Source organism: Malania oleifera, chromosome 9 (assembly GCF_029873635.1).
Source record: "Malania oleifera isolate guangnan ecotype guangnan chromosome 9, ASM2987363v1, whole genome shotgun sequence".
NCBI classification, from domain to species: domain Eukaryota; kingdom Viridiplantae; phylum Streptophyta; class Magnoliopsida; order Santalales; family Ximeniaceae; genus Malania; species Malania oleifera.
Genome location: NC_080425.1, coordinates 81,637,068 through 81,657,368, shown reverse-complemented (window position 1 = coordinate 81,657,368; position 20,301 = coordinate 81,637,068). Strand labels below are relative to the sequence as shown.

Sequence of the window (20,301 nt, the reverse complement as noted above, 5' to 3'; positions counted from 1 at the left end):
CCTCCAAGTGGTTTGAAGGAGCTGGAATTAAGGTTCAAACAGTGGCATCAGCCTGCAATAACGGAGGCCCTAAATCTGGTTCCTTCACGGAATTGCTAGAATCAAAGACCTGGGAGTGGGGCTTAGTTACAGGATTTTTTCCACAAGATTGAAGTCTTTTCAACTGCCACAGAGGGTCCTTTGTGGGAAGTAAAAGGACTAAAAGCATTAGGCTTGATTACAGAGGAAGTTTTGGGTGCAAGGGGGCCAAAGGGGAGAGCCCCCTCAAACAGGGTGCTTTGTCCACCTTCAGTTCAGTCCCAAGCTCTACAAAGGAGGAAAAAAATTAGGTTTGCCCAGACCTATGCTGTTCTTCTCAACAATGTTGACACAAGATTGTGCAAAACCAAATGGCTTCTTCACCCCATGAAGTTCTTGCAGCTGGTCAGTTTTCAGGATCAGAAGAAAGGGTTCTCTGCAGCAAGAACAGGTGCAATGGGCTTCGACTCCCAGGGGCTGCAATAGAAGCTGAGGTCTTCAAAACCTCCCAGCTGGGTCTGCAACACTGCTTGGATATGGCTTCCAGATAGAGGATGGATGCAGGAGTCCACTTAGTTCAGTTATTGCATTCAAGATTTTGAGCCACCCTTCCAAATTGAAACCCTTCGGGAAGATCAAATCCACCCTTTGCTGCTGGTTTCTAAGATGGAGATGAACTTGCCATGCTTGTTTGGCTTCAGGAGGAGCAACAGGGTTTTCTCCTAGTTTTGCATTCTGTGAAATCTTGAGGGTGAGAGGGGGCCTCTTCTTGAGCTCTAGAAGTCTTCCAAACTTGAAGGAACCAAGAAAGCTTCTTCAAATCCAAAAAGAAGTGTGACAACCATTCCATAGTTCCATGAGTCTCAAGATGTTGGTTTCCTCCCCTTCAGTGGTCAAATCGGAGGTCTTCCTCTTGATCCACATTGAGAGCTTTGTGCCAGCCATGGAAGAAGGCAGGAGGGTGAGGTTGTGGGTGGGGGAGACCCTAAAGTTGCAAGGAATGAAAGCCAAAGTTGTGCAGGGGAAAGAGAATTGCAAGTAGGGGTGTATTTGAGTGTGTTCGAATTGAGTCGAGACAACACAGTAAAATACTCAAACTTGACTCGAAAATGTTAAGTTCGAAACTCAATTCAAACTTGATCGATTTCACAATTGTTAAACTCGAACTCGACTCAGTTGTAAGTTCATAAAACTCGAGCTCGACCCGATTATAAGTTAATATTAAATACATATATAAATATATATATATAATGTAAATATAATATTAAATATATTTATAAAATATATATTATATGACATAATATAAAAATAATAAAATAAAAAAGATCGATTAGGCTAGAAACTCAACTCAAGTATAATGACTGAGCTCGAACTTGACTCGTTAAAATACTGGAGTAGCTTGAACTTGAGTAGAATCGAGTTGAGCCGAGTTGGGGGCTGAGTCAAGTCTGAGTAGCTTGTGAGTAAGCTTGACTCACTTACACTTCTAATTGCTGGGTACGGAAAGGTATTGCAAAGGGTTTAGGGTTTTTGACATAGAAGGAAGGAGAGGACAGAGGAAAGAAGGAAGGGATGAGAAGAAATACAGGGATCTTTAGGTTTAAGGATGCCTCCTGTCATCACGAGAGGGAAGAGCCCTCCGTCGCGAACCAAGGAGGAGGGATGGGCAAGGGGGAATGACGGAGGGGAGCATCTCGAAGCTTCACTCTAAAACAACCTTTTTCAATACTTAAGTGAAGAGATATATTGATGTAGGACAAGAAGTAAGATGTTGGGAAGGTCCTTGCTGGAAAATAATTAAGATGAATTGGGTCAAGGAATTGTGGGGTTAAGATAGTAGTTTATTATGTGTTTTTAGTATTAATTAGTATAAGGATTATGTGTATTTGGGGGTGGCTTGTAATATTTGTGTAAAGTATGGGTTTGTTTGTAATTCATGTAGTTTTAGGGTATGTGTGTTATTTTGTGTTTAGGTTTTCTTATAAATAGTGCGTGAAAGTCATGATGTAGGCAGTTGTTGATGAATGAATTGAATTGAACATGAGTTTCCCCCTGGTATCTCCTCTCTCCTCCCTTCCCCTTCTCTTCTATTTCTTCTAATTTCTCCATAGCTGCGGAACTGTGATGCTGGCCCTGCATCATTTGGTATCAGAGCCTAACCATGATCAACATTCTTCCATTTCGCTCCTCCCATTCTCCCTCACTCTTCTCTTCTTCTTGTTTCTTCTCTGTTTCTGATCTCCTGTTCTGTCCATAATTTCCTGCTGCCCAGCAGCCGTCTGCCCTCTTCTTCTACTCTGTTTCTCTTCTCCTTTTCTTATTCTTTTTCTCTTTAATTCTCCCCCATAACCCTCTCAACTTACTTTCTAATTTCTGAATTCTGAGGCTGTCTCTTGGCAGTTTCTGTCCAGCAACTCCTCCAACCTCCCATCTTCTTCTTTTCTCTCTTTCAGTTTCTCAATTCTCTCTCTCTCCCTCTCTATGCATCTCTGAGTTAAATGAAAATCAGTTCTGCAGTTTTGAACTTTTCAAAAATTTCAGTCGTGTCCCCTACTTTCCAGTGACCATCCTGCAACACCACCCACACCACCAAAAACAGAACTTCCTGAAACCCTACCCCTGAAAATTTCATCGCCGTCTGACCACTGGAGGAACCCCACGTGCCAGCCAAAATTTCTCCAGCCATGGCACCACCACCACCAATAAATTCCTCATCCCTTGATCTCCCCTCAACCAAATTTTCATTGCCAGAGGTGCCTCACTGACACGCACTCGAGACCTGTGACTAGGAAATTTCCACAGTTTTCTGCAATTTCCAGTCTTGCAAAAAATTGCTTCAGCATGGATTTTCTCCACAATATTTTGATCTGCAAGTAGATATTTTGCTGTGGACACAACATATTGAAACAAGGGTGATAATTTGGCACGAAACCCTTAAATTACTGCTGCCAACGTCAAAATTTAGGGTTGTTTTTTTTTTTGGCTGTAATTTGTCAGTTTTCTTCGTGAATTTGTTTCATTTCAGCTGGACAATCAGTATCAAGGCGGATTAAAGATAGTTTTTGAGAAATTGGGAGTAAGGCTTGTGGGAAATTGTGTTAAAGGGTTGTGATGTATAGCTGCAGCATGTATATATGCATAAATTCAGCAACATGATGACAAATTATTGGCCAAAGGAATGCCATTTGTCTTACCTTGGGCACAATTTCTACCTCCTCAACACCTTTCTCAAGTGTGGAGAAAAGGTTTGCAAAATCATCATTGATGGAAAAATGCCCAATGAATGTGGTTTCCATAAATGGAGTCATTTGTCTGCGGCTTCATCTGGAACCTCACCCAAAGCCTTATGTGATATCTTGGGTTGATAACTCTTTTGTACATTAATGAAAGATGTTTGGTTCCCATCCAAATGGGTGAATATTTGGCTAATGTTTAGTGTGATATCCTACCTGTGAAGATTGGCCATGTACGCCTTGGTTCTCCTTGGTTGAATGATTTAGGGGTGACTCAAGGACATGAGAACAAATATGTCTCTCATTATAATGGGATGAAAATCCTTTTGAAGTCCGCTCTACTATTGAACGAAGACAAAGAATCAGTCATAATTACTCAACTTGAAGACGATACAAGGAAGGAGATGAATGTGTTTGAAGACATCCAAAGTCCTTCAAACATTCTAATTGTTGAGTTTGTCATTCCCGATGTGCTTATTGAAGCCAACTCTCAATTAAAGTCTATGATGCTGCCATCGTGGTTTCTTGTATCATTCCCACGCTGGCTTTCAAAGACTCCAAGTCTGCTTCTCCCTTTTGATCCTCCAACATTTCAAATTTTGAGGTCAAATTTTTTCTAATTGGGGGAGAGTTGATGTAGGACAAGAAGTAAGACCTTGGGAAGATCCTTGCTGGAAAATAATCAAGAAGAGTTGGGTTAATGAATTTTGGGGTTAAGTTAGTAGTTTATTATGTATTTTTAGTATTAATCAGTATAGGATTATGCGTATTTGGGGTTTGTTTGTAATATTTGTGTAAAGTATGGATTTGTAATTCATGTAGTTTTAGGGGTATGTGTGTAATTCTGTGTGTGAAAGCCATGATGCGAGGCGCCCCCCCCCCCCCCCCCCCGCGGGGGGGGGGGGGGTTCTCCTCCATTCCCCTTCCTCTTCTAATTTCTCCATAGCTGCAGAACCTTGATGCTGCCCCTGCATCATATATAGTTGATTGTTCCTGTGTGAAATCCCGTTTCTTCTCTGCTGTTTCTTTGAGTGGAACATAGAAACAATTTACTGACTGGATTGATAAGAATAACTGAGTAGTCTTAAGGATGACAAAGGGAGCTATGTGATTCTGATGATTTCTTGGAGAGCTTGTGTTTGTTTGTCAAGGGATTATTGTTGGACCAGTCTATGGCAGAACACCTCGCAGATGTAAATTTTTTGGTTTGCTCACCATCTCGGCCATGCTGTGAGTTTCCATATGATATCCCTGTATATTTAAGTGAGTATTTATTATTTGGGCAGCATGAAGTGGGGATGAGGTCTCTAGGAAGTTTTTTGAAGAAGCACAAGTTGGTGTTTGCCATTTGAAGAACTTAGATAATTGAGTAGAAAATTTAATTGAAGAAGGGTCTTTGGCTATTGTCCTTCAAGTGATTGACTTCCAATTGATGTCATTAATGAGTCTACTCCAAATAAAGAGCGGGGTATTGCTGTGAATGAGCCTATCACGGAGGATCAAGAGGACTCCACTTTCTAAGAAGTTATATTATCCATTCCTAAATTTTCTAATTTTTCTATTGATTCTTTGTGCCGAAAGGAAACATATCGAGGGTAAGTTATCAAGTCCATTAGGGAAAGAATTGAAAGTAATGGTTACTCTTAAACCATAAGACAGAAGAAAATGAGGGTGCAAGGAGAATTGAATAAATTAGCTACTTCTATGAATTATGGAGGGGGAGAGGAGGATGGAGGGGGAGGGGGGGGGGGGGAGGGGGTAAATTGGTTAAATTATAAGATCATTAGCTGGAATGTAAAAAAGTGTCTTGGTTATGTGAGGGAGGGGGGGCTTATTAGAGGATTTTGAACAAGAGTTCTCCCCAGATATTGTTTTCTTCAAGAAACTAGACTTGAAGGTGTTTGGGGGGAGGGATGGGTTGGTGTCAGAATTTTGGGAGGCTAGGTGTAAGTTCCCTGTTTTTTTTTTTTTTGGGGGCAGGGGTGGGGGGGTTGGGGAAATCTATATCTTGTGGGATACTCATTTTATGGTTAAAAGAGAACTGTCATGTGGGTTTTTTTTCTTTGTTTTATTGGACGTGGAAGGTAGGGATCAGTGGTGGTTTTCATTGATCCATGGTTCTAGTAGGTCTGCTTATAAGTCTTATTTTTGGAATGAGTTATTTTCTGTGCACGGTCTTCGCTGTCCTAGTTGGGTTCTACTAAGGGACTTCAATATGGAGAGATTTCCTCGGGGAAGGCGGAATTTTTATAGGTTTATTGGGAATTATGGGCTGAGGGATCTTCCTGGGATAATGCTTTATTTTCCTGATCTTGTTTTTGTTTTTTTTGTTTTTTCTTGGTTTTTGGGGGGGGGGGGGGGGGTGGGTGGTTGGAGTAGCTAGTTTGTTTAGATAGGTTCTCATTTTCAAGGAAGTGTGAGAATGAGTTTCCTAACCTCTCAAAGTTTTTTGTCTAGACCAATGTTGGGTTATTTTCCTCTTTGTTAAGAGTCTATCGTGGCCAAGTGGGGATTGGCTCTGTTTAGATTTGGGAATATTTAGCTCCTTTGTTAGTCCTTCTAGTCTTTGGAGAAATATTTGGAGTGAGAATATTGAGAAGGGGTTGGGAGGCTTCATGTTTATTAAAAACTCAAGTGATTAAACTAGGGGTTAAAAATGTGAAACATTGAAGTTTTTGGGGATACCAGGGGTAAGAAGGATACCATTTTAGGTGAGCTTGATTTGTTCGATAGAAGAAGAAATATCTCATCATCTAAGAAGAGGAGGAGGAGGACATAAGGAGTTGGAGGTAAGAAACCTAAATAGGGAGGATTGCTGTCACTTCTTGGTTGTTGAATAGATTGCCAAATGTTTTTTGCTAATTTGTTTACTTTCGGAGGTGACTCTTTTTTGGGAGGGAGTTTGGGGGTGTTTGTCTATAGACCTATTTGTAGGGGTGTGAGTCAAGCCTAATCACAAGCTAGTCTGGCTCGACTTGCTTTGTAACTTGACTAAACTTTGATTCTACTCGAGTTCGATTCAAGCTTGAGTAGCTTAATGAGTTGAGTTCGAGTTCTATAACACTATTCACAAGCCTAATTGAGCCTAATTGACCTTTTGAAATTTTATTATTTTATATTATAAATTTTGTATAATACATATTATATATATATATATATATATATACATTTATTATTTATATTATTTTTGTATTAATTTATAATCAAATTGAGCTTAATCAAGTCAAGCTTGAGTTTTAAAACTTGCAGCTGAGTAGAGCTTGAGTTCAACAATTTTGTGACTAATCAAGTTCGAGTCGAGTTTCAAGCTCAACATTTTCGAGTCGAGTCGAGTTGAATTTGAGTATCTCATTGTGTTGATTTGACTTAACTCAAAATACACCCCTTCATATGTGTGCGTGTTTAGTGTGGAGACTGAGTTCTAGAGATTGGGCAAGTCTTATGACACAGGCAGGAAGGTCAATATGGTTGTGTTTGGGATGGAGAGGGATAAGGCTTTGGGTACATATGGGTTTATTATGGCTATCTTTGTGATTGTTGGGGTTTTTTTTTTTCTTTTTTTGGGGGGGAGGGGGGAGGGGTGGTGAGAGTGTTGGTGAAGATCTCCAATGAGTCCTATTTTAATGGGATTTAGGGCCAGAGTATTAACTCAACTTTCATCACTTTGGTGCCTAAGAATTGATCTATTAAAGTTGCAGAGTTTTTCCCTATCACTCTAGTGGCCGCTGTGTACAAGATCTTCACAAAGGTTTCAGCAGATAGGTTGAGTTTTGCATTAGGAGACACTATCTCTGAGGCTCAAAGTACTTTTGTGGGGAATTGGCAGATTGTGGATGAGGTTGTTGCGGATGTTTGTAGGAGCCAAGGAGGAAGAGAAGGGGGTTGTGTTTAAAGCAGACTCTGAAACCTTTTCATTCCCCATATTAAATTCCTGCTGGGAAGGGGTAGTAATGCCCATTTCTGGAAAGATCCTTGGTTGGGGAATATAGATTTGTCCACCTCCTTTCCATGCCTCTTTCACTTGAGCTTAGGGCAGGATGGTTCCATTTCTTCTTTTTTTGTTGATCCAATTGGTGCTTTGCCATCTTGGGATTTCCATTTTCGTAAGTCATTGAACAATACAAGAGGGAGATGGTAGAGCTATCCATTTTGCTAGTCTTGTTGAATAAATGTCATTTTTCTTTAGAGGAGGATTGTTGGTCTTGGTATTTGGATCTTTGAGGGGCTTATTCTTGCAAGTCCTTTTGTGACTTTCTGACTAGATCTATTAATCTTTTCCTCTTTTTAAATCCATTTGGAAGGCCAAAGGCCTCTTTAAAATCAAGGCTTTTATCTGGTTGGTTGTGCTTGATAGAATTAATACCAATAACTTGCTGCTGGTCGGGAGACCTTTGAAGGCTGTATCTTCATACGTCTGTGTTCGTAGTTTTAACTGTTCAGGATCTGCATTTCATTTGTTTATACATTGTGATTATGCTTGGGGGTTATGGAATACGTATTTGGTTTTTTAGGCAAATGGGCGAGTTCTGAGGCAGCAGAGGATTTTTTGGCAGTTTCTTTTGTTGGTTTTGGCAGGGAAAAAGAAAGGGCAGTGCTCTTGAAATGTGCTTTTTGTGCAGTATTTTTTTAGGGGGGGGGGGGGGTGGTTCTAGGGAAGTCATCTTATTTGCTGGTTTGGGACAAGATACATTATTTGGCTTCTCTTTGTTGTGTGGGGTATGGAAATTTTAAGAGGGTGATTTTTTACGATACTCAGCGTGATTGGCGTTATGCGTTGGAATGTTAGTTTGTGCTGGTTTTATTTGTTTTTTTGGTTTTCTGATTTTTTTCTTTGTTTCTTTATCCAGATTTTTGACTTCATTAAGAAGATGCCTTATTCTCCTGGTTGTATATTTCTTTTACTATTCTTGTGATGTATTTTTCTAGGGAAGTCATCTAATTTACTGGTTTGGGAAAAGATACATTATTTGGCTTCTTTTTGTTGTATGGGTTAGGGGAATTTTAAGGGGGTGATCTTTTACGATACTCAGCGCAATTGGCGTTATGTGTTGGAATGTTAATTCGTGCTGGTTTTTTTAGTTTTCTGATTTTTTTCTTTGTTTCTTTATCTGGATATTTCTATACTTTATTAAGAAGATGTCTTATTCTCCTGGCTGTATATTCTTAATCTATTAATGAGATTCTTATTTTACTTTTTTTTTAAAATAGACTTTGAAAAGGCTTATGACGTGTAATTTTTATTTATTTATTTATTTTTTTGCATAAAATCTTTATGAGGAAGGTTTTGGTGATAGGTGGCGTGATATAGGACAAGCGAGAGATTTGAGATATAGAGAGAAGAAGAAGAGGAAGAAGAAGTAGAAGAAGCAATTAACTGCAGTAGTCTGAATTCAAATCAATTAACTGGAGAATAACTTGCATGTTCCCCAGGTATACCCACTACTAAATAATAACACATTTGCATAAAAAACTCAATAAAACAAGAAATTACATAACCCCAAGGTACTTAAATACACAAAATAAAACTGAAGTGACTAAACTTCTAAAATAACAAGAGTTTTTCCAAACTAAAATTTAAAAACATAGAACATCTAAAATTCTCCATTGGTGGTTTTCCATTATGGCGGGCTTGGATGAGTGTATGCTTGTCTAATGCCTATTTCTTAGTCATTATGAATGGAGATCCTAAATCATGGTTTAGGGCTTCAAGGTGGGGTTACATCAAGGGATCCACTTTCGCCTTTTTTGTTTGCTCTTGTGGTAGATGTCTTGAGCAGATCAGTTCATGGGGCCATAGATAGTGTGGGCTTGGATGGGGAATGAGGGGGGTTGTTGTGTGTCATCTTCAGTTTGTGAATGACATTATTTTACTTTGATCATAGGGAGTTCTTAAATATGCTTACTAATTCGCAATTGTTTGAGCATGTTTCTAGTTTAAAAATAAATTTGAAGAGAGGAATGGCTTGTATCAATTTGAGTGTGTCTAGAATCTAGATCCTTGGAATTGTCCTCTTGAGCTGGGTGTGGTATAGGTTGGCCTTTGACCTATCTAGGAGTGCCTTTATGTGGTAATCCTAGGTCTTTTAGGTTTTCAAATTTTATGGTGGAGAAGGTGTCCAAGTAGTTGGACTGGTGGAACCCTAAAAGGGTGCTTTTTTCTTCTTCTTCTTCTTCATTTTTTTTGTTTTTTCAAATTTCAAATGGGGATCAATTCTCTTGGCATTTTCATTTTCGTAGGTCTCTTAATGATGGGTAGGTGTTGGAGCTCACATGCTTATTATGCCGTACTCCCTCTCGGAATGACCGGTCACTTGTTATTGACACACTTTGGGGGAGCATTCTTGCGACCTGTGTTTTGAGCATTTGACCCATGTTTTACACTAAATTTGAATTTGATTTGGTGAACCAAATTTGAACTTGAGTTGGGATCTAAATAGTTAATATTGAATTATTTTAACCATTTGGTAGCTAATATCTTAAGACATGTTGTTCAATTTTTACCTTCTCAACTCTTAGGAGCATAAATATTTTGATAAAATTAACAAACAATTATGTAAACTAAAAATTTTAATTCAATTTAATAATATTTTATTTTCATATATTTAATTAATAATTATAAATAAATATAATATAGTTATTTTTATATTAAAACTAATATTATTTTTAAAAATTTTTGGAACTTGAGTGTTGAATTTTGTCATTTTAAATTTTTAAAAGGGATAAAATTGGAAAAGAGACCTATGAATTTCCCAGTAACTGAATCAGACATGTTTGATGTTTCCAAGTACAGTTTTATCAGACAAATTTTAAGAAAATTTAGAGTGGTCACGAAATAGTGTGATGTCTGACGGTTCTTTTTCGGATATAACCTCTATTCAAAGGCAATTAATCAAACACATGCGCCTTTAATAGGGTTAAAATTAAGAACTCAACATTAACAATCTGTTGCAGAGTAGGAGGCCTTTTAAGGATTTATATCCGGATGTATATTCTTTTACTGCGTTTGGGAGCATGGATTTTGCATGGATTTGTATTTGGTTCGATTTTGACAGATTTCAATACAATTTTATATTACATCTTATCCTATTCCAATGCAAATTCAAATGCATTGCCTCTCCAAACATAGGGTTTATGTTTTGTTGGTTAGAATCTGTTTTGCACCTGTTCCTTCATTGTTCTTTTTCATGGAGGGGGTGCAATAATTCATTTGGTCTATTTGGAGAGAGTCGGGTTTGTTCAAAGTTGGTGGAGGGAAATTCAAATCCATGGCTTCTCCAAACGTAGGGTTTAAGTTTTGTTGGTTAGAATCTGTTTCGCACTTGTTCCTTCATTGTTCTGTTTCATGGAGGGGTTGCAATAATTTATTTGGTCTATTTGGCGAGAGTTGGGTTTGTCCAGAGTTGGAGGAGGATTTATTGGCTATCTTGTTTACAGGTTTTGGGAGTAGAGATGATTCGGTGTTGTGGAGGTGCGGGTTGTTTGCTGTCTTGTGGGGATTTAGTTGGAGCAGAATGCACATATATTCATGGGATAGATGTGTTGCTTCGGGATAGGATTTGGTGTATGACCTTCTTGTGAGCTTTTGCACCTGGTTGTTTTAGAGGACTGTTGATTTTGGGTTTACAGCATGATTGGAGGGCATGCTGTTTTGGGTTTTTTTTTTTGCTTTTTTGTTTCTTATATCTTCAAAAGAGTATTCTTTTGCTCCTTCTTGTACTTTCTTTCTCTCAATGAAATATCTTTTTTTTTTTCTATAAAAATGAATTACTCCATTTCATTCACCATCATTACTTAATTTACATTTTTTTTGGTATTCTTTTTTTGTACCCCTGCTTTCTCTAAAGCCTATATGTTTTATTTTTCAACAATTTCTACGAAAAGCTTTTGTGTAGAGGACATTTCTTTTCTAGTCCCGTCCATTAGCATTGTATCGTCAGCAGTTCAGCACCCAAAAAAAAAAAAATGCCTCTTGCATAATGCAAGCGAGCATATTTATTTGATAATTTTTTTGTAAGTTAATAATTTCGTTCTTTCTTTACGTTTATTTTTAATTAGGTAATATCTTTAATATTCTAAGGTACTGATATTTAAGATGGTTATTTTTTGGTTTGTTTAGGATTCTAAAATTAGTTTTCTTGTTTCTTAATCATTGTGAGCTTATAAATGGCCCCTTTTTATTTATTTATTTAGAGCTGAATTAGAATTGAATTTGTGTTGGTCAATTGTCCGCATCGATTAGTAACAGAGCAGACTCTGAGTTGACACAGTTACCAGTGTGTTAACAGGATATGGGATTTTGACTTAAATTGCCACGTCTACTGGTGTCTGATAGGATTGTTTGAGAATTTCATTTTAAGCTCGCACGTTTCATGATGTCAACTTAGACTGACATGTATTGCCGACTCACCACATGTTCCACCTTTGCCACCACCATTGTCACCTTCTTACCCGTTTCTCCTATCGTCACCTCCTTGACCCTTTCTCCACCTGCTACTATCTTTTACACAGCTGCTGGATTTGAAAGAAAAAAATCAGTTTTGTCATGAGGTATATTTGACACGAGCAAAATTTTCTTTAAAAGATTTTTCTTTCATCTTCTTGTGACCATAGTTGAGGTCCAAGTTTGTGATTGAAGATTGGATCAGTGATCTCTTAGTTGAGCTTGAAACTTTTTTTGTCCCCGATGGCTATAGCCTGGATCTCATTTTGGGTTAACCCATGTCCACGGTCTTAGTCAGTTATCCTTGGTTTACTTAAATGGTCTCTTACTTTACCTGGACCAGTTGTCTTGCTTGACCCTACATAAACCAACATTTTTCACCTGTTGTTCCAACTGGAGTTAGCTTTATGTGCCGTGCCCATCCCAATTGAAGCTGAAAGCAGAACCACTTGTGTTTAGCCCACTACTGAAGGACCAGACTTGTGGATTAACTGAATCTTGAAAGAGAGTTGACCAGATTGCAAAAATTTTCTGATTCTAGAAAGATACTGAGATTGCAGTGAGAAATTCTGACTTTTCCTGTAAGAAAATGAAAATGAAGAGAAAAATGGTGACAGGAATGGAGTGTCAGCCATCACAGGATTAACTTGCCTCCACAATATCTAAGCTGGATAGATTGATTTTAGGACGAGCAATACTTATTTCACCCTATTGTATCTATTGTTAACTCCAATACATGTTGAATTCATTATTCGACATAAATTTGTTAGACTAATCTCTTATTTTGTTTGTATCCTTCATTAGCTTGGCAATCTTGGTTCTTGATCATTTGTATGTTTGAAATTCTAGTCTGAGTTGTACCAGTAGGGGAGAATGATGCAGAATGCAAGCAAGCACATTTAGTTCTTAACAATTTTATTGTAATTTTTTAAATTTCTTTAGTATTATTTTTATTTGGGTAATATCTTTTAGATTCTGGGTTATTTTTTTTTTAGAAAATAGTATTTTAGTTTATTTAGGATTCCAAAATTACTCATGGCCTAAGCGTTGTGAGGTTATAAATGTCCCTTTTTTTTTAATTTGATTTTGAGTTGAATTAGAATTGAATTTGTGTTTGATGTTTGTCATTCATCAATGCCTTAAAACACTATCTTGAATATGTCTAGCAAGGTCTTCCTTAAAGGACCATAGCTAATGCAAAAATTTTGACGTAATGCTGGTCTTAAACCTATCATCTAGGAAATGCATTTGTTTCTCTACAAGTGTACTTGCAGTAGTTAGTAAATTACTGCTACATCACTCATTTCATTCACTATGTTTACTGAATTGCTAGAAATGACTCCCTCCCCCCAAGAATCTAGACTACACACCATTTGGGCATCATGAAGTTCAAAATCATACAATTTAATTGAGGTTTAAAATACATTGTTCAATTGTTTGTTGTTTCTGAAAGAAATTAGTGGCATATCTGTAGGATATTTCAATAATACAATTTCCTCTTAGTCTTAAGCAGCAGATAGAGTTGACAAGTCCTTCATTGCATCAATTTCTTTTGTCCAGGGTCTAAAATCAGAATTGGAAAAGGCTTCTCCTTCCTTAGGCCGTAGTGCAATATACTTGAAAGAGTCACGCATCAATGATTTGCCAAGGTAAGTAATGATTGTTTTCTAGCCTGATCACTGGCGACAAAATGTCTCTACTGCTGTGGTATACTGTTTTATCTCAGTTGAGTCCTTTTGCAACTTTTTTTCGTAATGTTTCACTGCTTCTTTAGTGTACTGTTTCTTTGAAAGAATGAGAAATTCTTATAGCTATTTTTCTTTTCAAGATACTTGACTATTCAGTTTGTCCGCTTTTTTTGGAAGAGGGAGTCAAATCAGAAGGCCAAGATTTTGCGGGTAGCTTTCATCATCTTTTTCTCATGCCTGCTTTTATTTTTTCACATTCTTACTGTTGTGAAAAAAAAAAAAAAAATCACTAAAAGATATGGGGCCAAGTTCAGATTATTGGTCAGCAATTAGCTAATAGCTTGCATGCTTTGATGGCCCTTGCACGTTCTTGTGCTATCAAACTAGCTTCATTGAATCAGTTCAAGTATCAATTATATTCTAAATTTGTTTATATTTTTGTAGAAAGTAGATTATCCACTGGAATTGGATGTTTATGATCTTTGTTCAGATGATCTTCGCAAAAAATTGGAAGCTCCTCGCCAGGTGTTTACTTGCATTATGCTTTGGCTAACCTCAAGTTAATTGTATGTGTTGTCGACATTTGATTGATTCATAACTTTTTCTATGTTGGTAAATTATCAGATGCTAAGGGATGAGGAAGGTAAAAAACTTGGATTGAAAACAAAGCAGAAGAGCTCTAGTTCAAGAAATGATGATGTCAAGATGCCTGACGTGGAGGTACCTGATTGTTGTGGCTGCTCTGTCACTTTCTAGCGTAGCCTCGTGCACACTGATTTGCAAAAATATCTTGTGGTTATATCTTGCATTTTTATATTTATTTTGTTCAAGCAGGGACCATCAAATGGAGGTGGAGAACCATCAACTGACACATTGCAGGAAGGTGAAAATTCTTTTGCGTTTCTCAATGATTTCATGGCGTTTCGAGATTTAATTTGCAGTTCCCCTTGAGCTACAGCAACATTCAGGGCTGTTTATCTGATGTATTAAAAGAAATGACTTGGCCGCAAGAGGCCAAGGCCCAACCCCTTCATCTCCGTGACAGAATAGGCATTACGAATCTAGCTTGTTAGGGAAGTCCATATCCTGTACCCATCCAGTGTGGTCATAAAGGCTCTTGTATGCCACGCTTAGGAATAAAGTAGCTGCGTGGAATTTTTTGGATCAGTGCATAATGGGGTTAACTATTAAAATGCACTAATATTTCTAATGGGGTTTACTATTGGAGTGTTGACTTTCAGGCAACAAGGAAATGCACCTGACTGGAATTTATGATTTGGTTGCTGTGCTGACACATAAAGGAAGGAGTGCTGATTCAGGGCATTATGTTGCTTGGGTGAAGCAAGAAAGTGGTCAGTCCTCACTCCTCCAGGAAAAACTAGTTGTCACCATCTTTATCCCGTAATTTGTGTTAGATTTTACTTTTGGACTGCTAACTAAAGATTAAAGAAATTTGTGTGGTCACAGGAAAATGGATAGAGTATGATGACGATAATCCAATCCCACAGCGTGAGGATGACATCACTAAGCTGTCTGGAGGAGGTAAAGTCGTGCATAAATTGTATGATACCTATTGTGTAACCACTGCAGCATATTAGCTCGTCTGTAATGAATACCATGTTTGCTTTGCTGCTAAATTTTCTATTAAAACCCTCTGTTGTGACCCTCATGCATTATAAAGGAGTATAAATGCAACATTCAGTGCCCAAAGCGCTGTGCCACATTGTGGTTTGGGGAAAGCATGATGTTGGGAAGTTGAATCTTGGTTATTTTGGAAAACTGAAATATGAAATATTAAAGAGTTGGTTTTTAGGAAGTTGGCGGGGAAGGCAGTTATGGGAAGTCAAAGACCATCTTACTTAAATAGTAAATTTGTATTTATTTGAGAGAGGAATTTTGTTTGGAAAGATAGAAAAAAGAATAGAGTAAGAGTACAAGGAGGAATCCAGACCTGTTGTAGTAGTACTAGCTGCAGACCTTGGCTGCACCCACCCACCCTCCTCCTGCTGTTGGTTTGGGAAAATTTGAGATAATTGGTTGTAGACGGATACAGAAACCCATGTTATTCTAAACATTACGCCATAATATTCGAAGTCATTTTCCTTAGTTGCAGTTGAGAGATGTTGCTCAATATTTGCTAAGCTGGAACGGAATGAAAAAATTTATTATGTAAAATGTGCAGAAGAAAAAAGTGATTTTTTCCATCCCATTGTATTATTGTTTTGTTTTCCAATTATGTAGACTGATCTGTCATTTTTTGTCATTCCATGACATTGATTTTGGCATTTTTACTTGAACTTGGTCATCTCCTTCGACCAGAAAAAAAAAAAAAAAAAAAATGTAACCGTAATCGGAGAGCGTACAGCTGTATCATTATCCTCCGCATGCATGTGTTATGGGCACTGACTCAAGTCATCTTTGTGTTTTCAGGGGATTGGCATATGGCGTACATCTGCATGTACAAGGCCCGGGTTGTTTCTTTGTAATATTTATTTCGTACCGTAATTCTTTTTATCCAAACCATCTGTGAATGACCACACACAGGGACTCACATAGTCGATCAGGCATTTTATGAAATGAGGTCTGTTGCTCTTACGCTGGCTGCTTTTGAATTAACATTGTGTTGTAAGGTTTTCTTTCAACTTCATTTGATTCTCATCTTTCTTTTGAACGGAACCCATGTGGAGTGTAAAAAGATAGATACCTTTTGCTTGTCATCTTGCTCTCCTAGAGAAGCGTTCTTGCCGTTTCTGTGAACTTGTAGTGACCCATAATAATTCTCATGTCTTGAAAGCAACTGCATGCGATATTTGCGTGGATGGGGATCGTGACCGGCGCCGATGGCGCTCATGTATGAGAGAGATCTAATCATTTCAGTTCGTCAAATGCTGGTGGGGACTGAAATCAAACGAAGGTGGGCTGGCTGCCGTTGGAAACAAACAATAATTAGTGTAGCCCGGGCAGGGATAAGGAATGAGTGCAATCGCAAACACTTGGTGATGGCCCAAAAGGAAATGCGAAGGTCAAAGGTCAAGAGTAATGAAAATGGTGGGGATGGCCCATCTGCTCCCTATCCACCACATGCCCCTACGTCCGTCGCCATCATTGTCCTCCTCCTATTTCCTCCTTTCTACTTCTACAACATATATGATGCGTAGAAGCAGCCGCATGCACGCAACATCATCATTTTGGGTTAATCACAAAATTCTTCCCTCCATAAGCTTTGACAGCATATATTTAAATAAAAGCGATAGGCACTCCATTCCGAATTTAGATCTAGGGAGAAAAGTGATGAGACATTTTTAAAAAAAATTAATATTAATTTCCTCATTAGCTAGGAATTTTATTTTAATTATACACTTGACTAAAAAATGTAGATTAAAATAAATCAGGTATTAAGGCACGGGGAGTTGGTTACGTTACGTTACGTTAATATATTTTTTGTTGTTACATGTGATTTTGAGCAAATTTTCCCAACAACATGAGCCATGATAAATCATTTATTTTATTCTTTTTGGGCTAGGCATAATCTTTATTTCGTTTTTTTGATTTCAGATATGCCCTTACTATTTCACCACTATCCAAAATACCTTTTTGGTTTTACCCAGTTACTTTTAACCCTAGTTAATTTCTTTTTCAACTTCCACGACATATTCAAGATGTTGACTATATAACTTCATCTATTCTTAACTAGTAAATATTATTTTTTGGAACTAAGATGGCGGTATAAAATTATTAACCTGAGATCCAACCATGATTTCAGAGGGTGGGTGGTAGTGTACCCAAAGTAAGCAACATTATTATTCTCTCTCTCTCTCTCTCAATGTGCATGCAAGAGTGGCCACCCCAATGATGACAAATAATAATATTGGGTGTGCTTAGTTCATGAGTGGATGATGGAGCATAGAATGTGGAGAACAGTGAAATTGTTGGCAGGTGTTGATGGTAAATGCTGCAGCAAAATTGGCCCCTCACCACACAATACACACACACACACACACATTGTCTACGCTGATGCAGACCTCGTTTATTTGGGTGATGGTCATAGGTGAATTCCCAGCATTCAAACCTGGTGGGCTCAGCAAATGAGAAGCTCAAGTTAAGGGAGAAGGTCAAGTTAAGGGGCTCACCTAGATTGGACATGGAAGATCAGTTTTTGCCCTTTTGCCAATTGCTTCTTGCCAAATTACAAATCATGTAGAAAGCTTCTTTTTGGGAAAGGAATGGACTTTAGAACAGTGCCAACTTAATTTGCCATGCAAGGCCAGGTGCTTTCATTACAAGCTAGCTTCTTCTTCTTTTTTTTCAAAGTCATCTTGTAGATGCAGCCATCAATCGCCATCCATTGGATTGTGATGATTTCGACCATTGATTTTATTTTCCAAGCGTGGACCCACATGAAGTTCTAATTCTAGATTTCCCCCACTAGGCCCAAACATTTTCATTCAAACCTAGGAGGGGTAGGCAGCCCCCACACAGGCGGTGGGTTACAGATGGAATGGTAATAGCAAGCCCCCTAGGGTGGACCATTTTTAGCACATCATATAGAGGGAGAGGGAGAGAGAGAATTTGATGATTCAACTCCCTTAATTGATAATTGTCACATCTATACCCACACATATATGTCATTTAATAGCTTCCCACAATTTATTGAAGATGATGTAATGTATAAAGTTAAAGTAGGTTGGATAAAATGTAGAAATGCTTTAAGTGTACTCTGTGATCGTAGAATACCCTTAAAATTAAAAGAAAAGTTTTATAAGATAGTTATAAGACCAGTTATATTATATGGATCAGAATGTTGGGCAACAAAAAAATAGAATATTCAAAAAGTAAAATTTGTCGAGATAAAAATGCTTAAATGGATGAATGGTATAACATTAAAAGATAAATTAAGGAATTGTAAGGTTAGGTATAGCTCCTATAGAAGATAAAATAAGAGAGGGACGACTCAGATGGTATGGAGACTTGCAACGTAAGCCACATAGTGCGCCAATAAGGAAGAGTGAGTTAATTACTGTGGGGGACAATAGAAAGGGTAGGGGTAGACCTAAAATAATTTGGGACGAGATAGTGAGTAAGGATTTAAAATCCCTGAATCTGTAAAAAAAAAAAAATGATTCATGATCGCATAAATTGGCGGAAAATGATTCATATAACCAACTCCACCTAGTGGGACTAAAAGCTTGGTTTTGTTGTTGTTTTGTTGTATGTATAGTAAAGACTAATAATAGACTTTGAATCAATAATAAAGTTGTTCCTTTATAAGCAATTGGTCATGAGTTGGAGTATAAAGAAATATTTTTCCTACATAAAAGTAGGAGTAATGCTCCATAATCTATGATGACCCTCTTCTTATCCTTGCAAAGCAAAGTGTTTTGTAATCTGAATACACCCTTTTCTATACATGCCTAAAGGCAACAATATATTTACAAAGAGACTCAAATTGTCAACTAAACTATGGAAAACAAGGAGATTAATAACTAGTCTAAAGTTTGGTTCAATTCTTAACTATCTGAGTTGCATTGATTTAGAAAATTACTCTACACAAAGATTTCAAGCATTTGAGATTCAATCCCTAACTATTTATATTCAATTTAGGAAATCAGTCTATGCAAAGGCATCTTACAAACATAATAATGTATTTAATTTTATTGATAATCCTAAAGTTTTTTGCACACCACTATGCCACTACTATTCACTAACAATACATTGGCCAAGTTGTTCCTTTTGGTAACAAGTGCAATGAAAATTATATAGTCAATACTTGAAATTATAAAATCATATTTCATTCCATAGTTGTATACCAAATAAATGACAAGAGTAACCAAACAATTAGGAGTAAACATCTTTATTATATTACTTGACAATGCATGGTATACGATTATGCGTGTAGAGACAAGACAATATTGGACTTGGGTTACACAAGAGGAGACAACCCATCTCCCATCACATATCCCTTTTCACCTCTCCTAAGAGTGGCCTTGAGCCCCTGGGTATGTCCAAGTTTTGTGTAACATTTTGTTACTTGTGTTGTTTAGAATTGGAGTCTATGGCTCCTTGCTCGAGGTATGTTCGGAGACTTTCTGTACATATCCCTTTTTATCAATATATTTACCCTTTATTGATAAAAAAAAAAAAATTGAACTCAAGACCTCCAATAAGGATGTTTTAAGTTTTGACCACTAAGATATCTCCTAGGAAACAAAAACAATAAAAAATATTTATACATTCCCCTAATCATTAACTAATTAAACTATCCCTTAACCTTCCAAATTCCCCTTACATATGTGTGTATTTTTTAAACCACCTCCTTACCCTCCCAAATTCCACTTATATGTGTATATATTTTCATTCCCATTTTTTTTCCCTTCTTTACCGTTAGTGTTTTAAAAAAAAAAAAAAAAATGTTAAAGAGGTTGTGCTACAAAATAGAAGTTGTACATCCCACTTATAAAATTCCTTCTTACCACATTTATAGTGATGAATACCATTGGATAAAATTTGGACTTTGAGCTAATGATTCATATCTTGACTCCTTATGGAAAGGTTTAGGGTTTAAGTTTCCTTGAAAAAGATTCCTCACAATTTTTTAGGGGGAGGGGAGGAGGGACATTTTGTGGTTTTAGGAGTGAGAAGGGGGCATATCTATTCTTACATTCCCCCCAAAAAAAGTTCCATGGATATTATCCTAAGTCCAATGCTTCAACTATATGTTAAAATTTCTTAAAAAAAATAGCTTCAAGATTTTTTTGATAGGTTTTTTTCCCATTCAAATCAACTACTAAAACCAAACCATTTAAATTCCCAAAAAAAGAATGATTCACTTTACCTTCTCCTTTTTTCTAAATCTTAACACTTCAAACAACTCATTCACTATAAACTATAATGACTATGATAAATTGGAATACGACTATGATGC

The 20,301-nt window shown here is 37.3% G+C and overlaps 1 protein-coding gene across 1 annotated transcript in view; it reads left to right on the top strand.

Annotated features, from left to right (window-relative positions):
* LOC131163796 (ubiquitin carboxyl-terminal hydrolase 6-like) overlaps positions 1 to 16,096 on the top strand; it is a 40,553-nt gene extending 24,457 nt beyond the window's left edge. The window contains exons 12-19 of the mRNA XM_058120551.1: positions 13,252 to 13,340; positions 13,520 to 13,589; positions 13,824 to 13,904; positions 14,004 to 14,099; positions 14,214 to 14,262; positions 14,621 to 14,731; positions 14,847 to 14,921; positions 15,810 to 16,096. Coding sequence (XP_057976534.1) covers positions 13,252 to 13,340; positions 13,520 to 13,589; positions 13,824 to 13,904; positions 14,004 to 14,099; positions 14,214 to 14,262; positions 14,621 to 14,731; positions 14,847 to 14,921; positions 15,810 to 15,865 — 627 coding nt within the window. The 3' untranslated portion in view covers positions 15,866 to 16,096. The remainder of the gene's footprint in view (positions 1 to 13,251; positions 13,341 to 13,519; positions 13,590 to 13,823; positions 13,905 to 14,003; positions 14,100 to 14,213; positions 14,263 to 14,620; positions 14,732 to 14,846; positions 14,922 to 15,809) is intronic.
* The last annotated feature ends 4,205 nt before the right edge of the window (positions 16,097 to 20,301 follow it).